General features: G+C 40.2%; 1 protein-coding gene across 1 annotated transcript; it reads left to right on the forward strand.

Moving 5' to 3' along the window:
• The first annotated feature begins 2,565 nt into the window (after positions 1-2,565).
• On the forward strand, positions 2,566-3,905 carry LOC139457373 (uncharacterized). The gene is made up of 2 exons (XM_071238778.1): positions 2,566-3,355; positions 3,886-3,905. The coding sequence occupies exons 1-2, from the start codon at positions 2,566-2,568 to the stop codon at positions 3,903-3,905; spliced, it is 810 nt and encodes a 269-aa protein (XP_071094879.1).
• The last annotated feature ends 7,057 nt before the right edge of the window (positions 3,906-10,962 follow it).

Genomic DNA, 10,962 nt, shown 5'->3' on the forward strand with positions numbered 1-10,962 from the left:
ACCAACTGTATTCATTTTTGCAGGAAGTACAAGAACCATAAAGATTCCGAACTGTTTTTAGATAGCACTATCAAAGTTGTAGATGAAGCCAAGTTCCCGGGACTCATTTTTGATCGACATTTGACTTTTCTAGGCTCTAGTCTTGCTGTATGTAGTTGCAAATTCAAAGTGGGATGAAGATCAGATAAAAAAAATATTCAATAACATGGATCCCTTATCCGCTCTCAATTGTACTATGGTTCCATTGTTTATGGTGGAGCATGTACGAGTAATTTCGAGAATTTTTATCCCATACATAATCAGGGAGTAAGACTATGTCTTGGTGCATTTAGAACATCTCACATTGACAACCTATAACTATAACCTTCTTCGGAGCAACGTCGTATCAAGTTATCCCTTCACTAAATTACATTCTAACCCATTAAAGTCAGTAAGTGAGTGAGGTTCTACGCCGCTTTTAGCAATATTCAAGCAATATCATGGCGGGGGACACCAGAAATTGGCTTCACACATTGTACCCATGTCAAGAATCGAACCCGGGTCTTCAGCGTGACGAGCTAACGCTTTAACCACTAGGCTATCCAACCTCCCCTCTAACCCTGCATTCAACTGTGTTTTCAATACTCCTTAAGGAGATTGTTTCAAAGTAAATCTGAATTGGGTCCACCTTAGGAATCCTCAAATTTAAGCTGCTAATATGAATTTAGTACTTATTTCACCTTATCAGCTTTTGTCTTATTCTCCTTGGCAAATAGTGCCATCGGAAGTAGACCTTACTCTTACTCAATTTAAACAAATGTTGTTTTTTTCAACAGGAATATCTACAAATGAGAGAAAAACATTTACAGATGGATGCAAGGATAGTGGCGAAGTAGCAAATGCCACTGAGCAAAAAGTATAAATACATATCAAAAAAGTTAAGCACCCCCCAGAAATGTTCTATATAGTAAATAAGAATCACGAACATGATAAAATGGACAGAGTGAAGTTGGAGAAAGCATTATGTTTGTGAAGAGCAAAACAAAACAATTTTGAGCCAGAATGAAATTTTAATTGAGATATGGTTGCTCAAATCTCATGGAATGGACCAGGCGTCGCACAAAGTCCTGTGGGATATCTGTCCATATCTGCTCGATCATGTTTCGAAGTTCCTTGAGTGTGGAACACGTGGTTGACGTCGTAGGCGCGATCTATCTCAACCCACATGTGCTCGATTGGTGAGAGATCAGGGGAGCGAGCCGGCAAGGGGATGACATTCACGTTCTTTTGTTGAAGAAACTCCTGAACAAGTCGAGCAATATGAGACCAGGCGTTGTCATGTTGAAAGGTAATGCCTGCCTGACGACGCAAAAACGGTTAAACAACAGGGTCGATAATCTCGTCGCGGTAGCGCTGCATGTCCATTGAGTTTTCCCTCTACCACTATCAAAGGGGTCCTCTGTCTTGCCGTAATCCAACCCCATACCATAACACTGCCGCCCCCGAACCGATCTTCTTCCATGACACAATGACTGACGTAACGTTCACCTCGACGTAAGTACACTCGACTCCGTCCATCGCTGTGGCTGAGGTGAAAACGAGACTCGTCAGTGAATAGAACTTGTCCCCACTGCATGGCCGTCCAGCGTATACGGTGTCTGCATCACTGAAGACGTGCTTGACGGTAGTTTCCCTTCAACATGGGACGTCTGGCGGGTCTTCTGGCGACAATCCCTGCACATCTGAGGCGGCGACGTACGGTTTGTGAAGATATTCGTCGAAGGCCAGGGATGCTTCTTGCAGTAACTGTTACTGGCTGGAATCGATTTCGTAGGTGTGTTGTTCGAATCCAGTTGTCTTGTCGATTATTGGTTATGCGTGACCTGCCACTCCGAGGATGGTCTCTGACTGCATTCGTCTGTTGCAAACGTTGCCATATACACCAAATTGTGTTTCTGGGGACGTTAAGTTGTCTTGCAACATCACGTTGACTCGATCCTATTTCAAGCATGCCAAGGGCTCGCAGACGCTCATTTTCGGACAGGCGTGGCATTTCGTGATGTTGAATAATTGTGTAATTTTGTTGTTTTTCTGAGTCGTTGTTGTCAGCACAATCCTACACAATGCATGTGGAATCCTGTCAACGCACATGTTTTATACCCATTTTTGGGTAGTGAAATGCATGGGGCTTGCGTAAAAGTCAACCTTTGCATGGAATGCATGCTTTTCTGTAGCAGTTGCGTTTGTGTGACTTGATTCAATACATGTACTACAATATTGAAAAGCACACTTTACTTGGAGTTCGGTCTCGACTGCCGTCGATTTCGGACGTCTTTTGCTTCTCAGCAACTTGTCTGGTGTTATACAACACACTTGACTGTTTATGGTACTTCATCTTTGGTTCTTTTGGCTTTTGATTTCTCTTGTGTTGGACTGCATTCAAACTTTTCATTTTTATTTGGTGTTTGCTGTTTGTTACAGTCAGTTGTTGAGGATTGTCCTCGGCAATGGCTGACAACAGAATGGAATGAGAGGACGGATTTAAAGTGGTGGCTTCAGGGAGGAAGCGAATTGGTCGTATTCCAGATGGTACTTCTAAAGAGGCCTGTGTTGCCAAGCCACCAAATACTGTACCTCCTACTGCTTGGTCTGATCTTACTTTTGTATTTGATGATCCAGCGCAGGTCAAAAACCACTGTCATCTTTAAAGCCGATGTAGATGAATATGACGATGTTTCAACGACCCTCTGTCAACTTATTACACAGCGTGCTTTGGCTCGAGCCTTGGCTAAGGTCACTACAGAAATAGTCAGTGTTAAGCGATGGCCAGGGGAGATGTTAGTGTCACAGCCTGTTGAGGCTGCCAAAACACTTTTGCAGGTCACAGAACTTGATGAACATTTTGTCACCACTCATGAGCCTGAATCCTTAATGAGAACACATGGAGTCATCTATGGTATTGATCTGGATATTGAGATTAATGAACTTCAGGACGAGTTAAAACCTGTGTTACAATTTATGTTCTGTACAGTGCGTCTGAATCGGGGGCCTGATAAAGTTCCCACTAAATCTGTTCTTCTTACATTTACTGGCCAGTTTTTACCAGATCATGTTGTCATTTTCTTCCAGAGATTTCCAATCCGGATGTATGTTCCTGCTGCTCTGCGATGCTTCAAGTGTCAGCCCTTTGGGCTTGTTTTTGCTAAGTGTAGGAGCACTCATCATGTGTGCGCTAAATGTGGAGGGAAGCACAGATATGAAGAGTGCAATGAAAGTTCACTTAAATGTAAGAACTGTGGTGGTGCTCACTCTGCGGCTTACAAGGGTTGTATTAAATACCAGGAAGCTGTCCAGATTCAGAAAGTCCGAGTTGAGGGTAAGTTGTCTTATTCTCAGGCTGTTCGACACGTGCGTGGAGATTGAGATGTTGCTCAGGTTCCAGCAGTCCCTAAACCACCTCCTGAAGCAAAACAACTGTCTCAGGTTGTTACTATTTCTGATGTTGTGTCTTCTCCAGTCATGGTGACTGCTAGTACTCTCAGACTGACACTCTGGAAGTTGAATGTCAGACTGATCCTGTTGTTGACATCATGTTTGAATCATCTTGCAAACCTTTATTTAACAATGTATCTTTGTTATTTGTATAGCTGCTTATTTTGGCACTACTCGTGTATTTAAGTCTGATTGTCTCCAGACGATAGTGTCAGCTGGCCAGTACTTCTTGGGGTTAAAATTGTCACCGGATGATCTGACGAGCTTGGTTAAGTGTCAACAATGGAAGTCTTAATCCTTCTTATGGCTCTCTTGATCCTTCAGTGGAATGCTAGATCAGTAAATGCTAATGGTCCGGGATTCAAGGTTTTTATTAACAGTCTTGACCCAATGCCTGATGTTATATGTCTTCAGGAGACCTTCCTGAATCCTAAACAGCAATTCCGTAGGGAAGGTTATGTCTGCCTATGTAAAGATCGTCAGGTTGGTTTTAGAGGTGGTTGTGCTATACTCATAAAGGATACTTTGTCATTTAATGAACTAACATTACCACCATCCCAATTAGAAGCGAATGCAGTCAATATTCATTTGAAGGATAAAAGATCGGTCTCCATTTTTAATGTCCATAATAATGTTCTTGCTACCTATGATGACTAAATTTCTCTTTTGAACACGCTGTACACTCTTACAGTTGTGTGTGGTGATTTTAATAGTCATAGTCAATTGTGGGCAGCTAGTAAGTTGGATGCTGGGGTTAAGGCATTGAGACACTACTTGATGAAAAGAATCTTACTTTCTTAATGATGGTTCTATGACCCGGTATGACTTGGCTTCTGGTTCATTTTCGGCCCTGGATTTGACCATTGTCAGTCCACAACTGGCTCCACATTGTGATTGGGAAGTGTTTTTGCAGGATCCTTTTGGTAGTGATCATTATCCTGTGTTTACTAGCCCTCAACTTGACCCACTCACTGAACTTAGTGGTACACCCCAGCGGTGGATTTTCTCTAAAGCTGACTGGTCTGCATTTACTGCTTTGTGCTCTGACACAATCACACCTGCTATAAACTCTATTGATATGGAGCAGTTTTCCAAATGCTTTGTCCCTAACATTATTGATGCTGCCAATAGATTTATAGGCAGAAGTTCTGGTAAACGTCCGCTTAAACCGCCTGTTTGTTGGTGGACGGATAAATGTCAATCAGCACATGATGCCAGGAAGAGGGCAAAGAAAATTGTTGAAAGATCCGCATTGCCGTGTGATTTAATTAAGTATAGGCAGACTTCCGCATTACTGAAAAGAACTGTTATTGAAGCAAAAGTTTGTCTTGGTCCAATTACACCAGTTCTATAAATAACAATACACCTCTATCCCAGGTCTGGAGGAAAGTGAAACATATTTCTGGTAGTTCTAGTTCAAATCGTGCTATTCCGTCTATTGACAAGAGTAATGCACTGGCTCAGTCATTCAAAAAAGTATCAAGTACCGATAACTTTAACTCAGATTTTCTCCGCTATAAAGAAACACTTGAATCAGAATTCTCTGACATCTTACATTGTCCAACACATCATATTACTGATTACAACTCATTATTTAGTTTCCAGGAATTAAAGAATGCTATTTCTGGACGGAAAAATACTTCTCCAGGAGATGATTCATTATGCTTTGATATGTTTAAACATCTTCCCCTTATCAGCCTTGAAACCATGCTTTTACTGTTTGATAATATTTGGTTTGAAGGCAAACTTCCGACTTCTTGGAAAAAAGCAGATCCTACTGAAGCCACATCCTACAGACATATTGCTTTTACCTCTAACATGTATAAAATAATGGAGAGAATGGTAAATAACCGGCTGGTGTACTTCATGGAAAAGAACAATATGTTTTCAGAAGTTCAATCAGGATTTAGAAAAAAATAGATCTTGTGCTGATCATTTAGTGCGACTTGAAACTGAAATTAAAAAGGCATTAGGTAGTACTGAATATTTAATGGCTGTTTTCATGGACATTGAAAAAGCAAATGACATGTTGTGGAGGGAAGGTTTGGCAATTTAACTGTATAACCTTGGAGTTTGTGGACGTATGTTTGATTGGATAACGGGTAGAACTATACAAGTTCGCATTGGAACGTCACTGTCAGATATTTATATTTTAGAGAATGGAACACCTCAAGGAAGTGTGATCAGCCCAACATTATTTAATGTCATGATAAATGATTTGTTTGAGAATATTAATATCCCGGTTGAAACATCACAGTTTGCAGATGATTGAGCGTTGTGGAAAAGGTCCGGTAATTTTGATTTTGTTGGGTACAGGGTATTTATGGTCAAGTACCGTATTGATGTTTCATACACTTTTCTGGATTTCGAGTTATTTTGCAATTCATCGTTCTCATTTGCAGTCAAACGGACTGTAGTTGCCCGAACACCTATAAACATTTTACTAATCAATCAATCAACCACACTTTACTTGTTAGAAGGCACTCGTGAAGAGCAACCTCCTCCTGGTGAGTGCTTGGTAGCGCTAATAGCTCTTCCCCCGTGTGGAACCGGGGCAGAATGTTTCCACAGCACCCCATTGCTGGTCGTAAAAGGTGACCAAATTGGGCAGTCTGTTTGCCGTGGGTTGCGTCCCTGTGTCGGCAGAGAAAGGGGGTCTGGTGACTGAGGGTGACGGAGCCGGCAATAGTGTTCCTTAACCCAACACACCACTTTGGCCCTAACTTTGCCCAGACGGGTGGTAGAATGGGCCCCATTCTATTAATCGGCTGGTCATGCGAAGCCCTGAGCACTTTACTTTTCATGCTCTCTTTTATTATTTGTCTTGGAAGTCTGTTTATCACAGCAATGTTTGAATATGCATGTATATTGATTTGTATGTTACTTTATAAATTCAAAATTTGCGTAGATGCCAGTGCCAGAACGCGGTGGCTCATGGGCCAATCCGGTGGATTTATTGATCTTATGATAAGTACTTCTGCTTGAGTATAGCCTCCTGGTATCCATGGTGCCGTCTGTTGGAGATCCATGTTGACTCTCCATAGTTGGTGGGGAGTTAGGAGGGCGAATCATATTTACCATGGCACTCCCCCCCCCCTCCCCCCCCCCCCCCCACACACAAAAAAAACAACAACAAAAAAAAACCGTTCACACGAATCAGATGATTCGCTCTCTCCTCCGAGAATGAAGATTTTCCACAACCTGTCATCAATCCTGATGCTTAGTCTCGTTTCCTCGTTATGTCTGCTCGAAAATGGTTATCCACTAAAACTGAATCCATTGAATCCATTTGCTGTATCAAAGGATATTGAAGGCTTAGTTGGTAAAGTCAAGGAAATAAAAAAAATTGCGATCTGGTTCTCTACTGATCGAATAAAAAACACAAATTCGGTCCCAAATACTTCTTTCAACAAAATCACTAGCTACTGTTCCTGTTGAGGTTACCCCTCACAGGACACTGAAATGTAGTAAAGGCATCATCCGTGATAACAGACGATGTCTTTCTGATCGATGTCTGAAATCGAAATGGTGACAAGAGTTACACTCCTAAGGAGTTACTGCTGTCAAACGTATCAAGGCAAAAAGAAATAACGAAGTTACTAAAACAAACACATATCTGTCTCCCACTGCATCCAGAATCACTCAAAGCTGGCTACTGCAATTTAAGAGTAAATACTTTTATCCCTAATCCTTTGAGATGTTGGGGCGGTCGGGTAGCCTAGTGGTTAAAGCGTTCGCTCGTCACGCCGAAGACCTGGGTTCGATTCCCGACATGGGTACAATGTGTGAAGCCCATTTCTGGTGTCCCCCGTCGTGATATTGCTGGAATATTGCTAAAAGAGGCATAAAACTATACTCACTCACTCACTCACTTTGAGATGTTACACGTGTCAAAAGTATGGACATGGCTCAAAGTCATGCCATGATCCAGCTGCATGTCATAGATGTGCTGGAACATGCGAAGACAGTGCCCTCTGTAGCAAAACTCCTCACTGTGTCAACTGTGCTGGTAACCATCCGTCTTCATCCAAGGAATGTCCTCCTTGGAAACTTCAATACAAAATTTCAAGGGTACAATATGAGCGAAACATATCCTTTTTTGAAGCAAAGAAGGCTGTTCTTGCTGTGGAACAACCAGGGCCATCTTTTGCTTCTGCTGTTTTAGCTTCACTGCAGGTTTCTAAGACCAAACCTGTTACCTCTCATTCCACAGGTTGCCAGACCGATTATACGTGGACTAAAACATCTGGTCCTACTTTATTATCTGCAGCAACCCAGGTGAGACACCCACAAAAGAACGTCTAAATAAAAAAATACCCGTCAAACAACTTGCACAGAACAAATCTAGACCCAAAACAGAACAAAGTAGAAAGTATCAAAGTGGGGTGAGGGGTAGGTCCCCAGTCAATCCGCCTAAAAGATAGTGTCTTCAACAAACATAGTACAGTGGAATGTAGAGGATTAAAGACTCATTTTAATGAATTACATCTATTAGTCCAGGATCTCAATCCATAGGCATTCTGCTTACAAGAAACCTATTTAAAGCAGACAGACAATTTTAATTTACATCAGTTCAGTGCGTATTATTCGTTTTCTCCTCCAGGTGATAAGGCCACTGGAGGATCTTCAATCATTGTGCGACAGAATGTTATACACAGTCCTTTTGTTCTCAATACTAATCTGCAAGCCGTTGCAGTGCAACTTACTTTGCACGTTGTATTTACATTGTGTTTTCTGTATATTCCGCCGTCGTCAGCTCTCCAGCAGCCTGATCTTCAAACTCTCTACGATCCGCTCCCTAAGCCCTGTGTAATCATTGGTGATTTTAATGGCCACAATCCACTCTGGCGTGGTACAACTACAATTACTAAAGGTAAAATACTTGATGATTTTTATATCTAGTAATGATCTGTGTATCTTTAATGATGACTTCCATACGTATTTGCATCCAGCAACTGGCACTTACACTTCTTTGGATTTGTCACTTACTGACTCTTATCTACACAATGATTTCGAATGGTCAGTCCACAATTATCTTTGTGGAAGTGACCATTTCCCAACTATACTATCAACTGTTAATCCGACTGATGTTCCTCCTTCAACAAGATGGAATTTTACAAAGGCAAACTGGTCTTTGTTTCAAATACTGTGTTTAAATGAAATAAAACCCAAATGTTTCACTGATGTTACTGAACCTATTCAGGAGTTTTCTGACGTTTTAAATAGAATTGCTGACGAAAGTTTACCTAAATCCTCTACAATTCCACATATACGTAAACCATGGTTTAACACCGAATGTAAACAAGCTAGAAAAGCGAGGAAAAAGGCGGGGAAATATTTTCGCCGACACCCTACAGTCCACAATTTAAATAAATTTAAAATGTTAAATGCAAAAGCTCGTCGTGCATTTAAACAAAATAAACGTCAATCATGGCAAAGCTATGTCTCTAAAATAGATTCCCGTACACCAATATCTAAGGTTTGGAATATGGTGCAGAGGATAAACGGTAAAGGATCAAAATCTGGCGTTCATCATCTTAAGGAGGGTGATACACTATTACCGATAAATGTGACATAGCAAACAAATTAGGAGAAACTTTAGCTAAACACTCTTCCTTATCAGATAATAAACCAAAATTTCAAAAAATTAAAGACCAACAAGAAAAAAAGACAATAAATTTTGATTCTGATAAAGGTGAGGATTATTACGAAATTTTCTCCATCCATGAGCTGCACACCGCCCATGATACAGCCACGGGTGCTGATACTATTCATTATCAGTTACTCAAACATTTACCCTAGTCATGCTTAGAAACAATATTAAATATTTTCGATCATATCTGGACAACTGGGAATTTCAATTCATCATGGCGAAATGCTGTTGTAATACCTATACCAAAACCTGGCTGGGATCATACTGGTCCTTCTAATTATAGGCCGATATCGCTTACTAGCTGTGTATGCAAGACAATGGAAAGAATTGTAAATAACTGACTTCTATGGTATTTAGAAACTAATAACCTTTTAACCAAATATTCAATGTGGTTTTAGAAAAAAATAGAAGTACAGTTGATCATTTGGTTAGACTGGAAACATTTGTGAAAAATGCTTTAATTAATAAACAACATGCGGTATCAATATTTTTCGATTTAGAAAAAGCGTATGATACCACCTGGAAACATCGACTTTTAAAAGATCTTTATGACATGGGTTTGAGAGGGTGTTTGTCTCATTTTGTAGATCAGCTTTTAACAGATAGAAATTTCCAGGTTCGTGTGGGATCCACCATGTCTGATCTTTACGATCAAGATCAAGGTGTCCCAACAGGTAGCATATTATCTGTAACGTTGTTTAGCATACAAATTAATAGTTTAGCTAAGGTTTTAAATGACTCTGTTGACGGGTCTTTGTTTGTTGACGATTTTAATGTATCATGTCGAGGTAAAAATATACACACGATCGAGAGACAATTGCAACTTTGTCTGAATAAAATCAATGTTTGGGCAGAGCAGAACGGATTCAAGTTTACTAAATCAAAAACTAATTGTATTCATTTCTGAAAGAAAATAAGCTAATTTTTTTAGAAATAATTTTTGATCATCACCTTGCTTTCTTACAGCATATTAAATATTTGAAAGCTAAATGTCTGAAGGCACTAGATTTATTAAAGGTTGATTCTAATTCTAAGTGGGGAGGTGATCAAACGACCCTCCTTCACTTATATAGATCACTTGTCCGTTCTAAGCTCGATTATGGCTCCATCATCAATGGTGGAGCCTGTAAAAGTTTATCTTAAATCACTCGATCCCGTAAATCACCAGAGTCTGAGGCTTTGCCTTGGATCTTTCAGAACTTCCCATTGACAGTCTATATGTTGATGCGGATTAGCCATCACTTAAACAACGCCGTATTAAACTTTCCCTACAGTACATCACAAAATTATATCCTAATCAGTCTTACCCTGCATACAATTGTGTATTTAATCCTCTTTATGAGGAACTGTACAGTAAGAAGTCATCTCTTATCTCTCCGAGAGGCGGAATAAGAATTAAACCTTTTATAAATGCTGCAAATATTGATCTCGAAAATATAGCTCCTTTTCGCCTGCTTTCTTCTCCTCCATGGCAGTTGGAAAAGCCACAGGTGGATCTTACCTTATCTAAATTTAAAAAATCTGACACTAATCAACTACAATATCGACAATAATATAATCAGTTTAGAAGTGAACATGATACTTACAAAATCTATTTTTACTGATGGATCCAAGGATGGTGATGCTGTTGCCAGCGCGCCACTATCATTGGATCCAGAACTTTATCAACTCAATTACCTGATAACTCAACCATGTTCATAGCTGAATCAAAGGCTATCTTAACTGCTTTAAAATATATTAATAAACAGACTGAACATAAGAAATTCATAATTTTTTCAGACACTCTCTCCTGTCTCCAGGCTATTAAAAAATTTCGTGTCAGCATCCAATTAGACCTA

This window comes from Haliotis cracherodii, unplaced genomic scaffold (assembly GCF_022045235.1).
Source record: "Haliotis cracherodii isolate W230 unplaced genomic scaffold, xgHalCrac1.p SCAF_12, whole genome shotgun sequence".
Taxonomy (NCBI): Eukaryota; Metazoa; Mollusca; class Gastropoda; order Lepetellida; family Haliotidae; genus Haliotis; species Haliotis cracherodii.

Bases quoted from the DNA above. Each gene is read 5' to 3' on its own strand.
- LOC139457373 (XM_071238778.1), top strand. From the start codon at position 2,566: ATGGTACTTCTAAAGAGGCCTGTGTTGCCAAGCCACCAAATACTGTAC. The intron at 3,356-3,885 runs GTAAGTTGTCTT...ATATGTCTTCAG, and splicing joins TCAGAAAGTCCGAGTTGAGG to GAGACCTTCCTGAATCCTAA.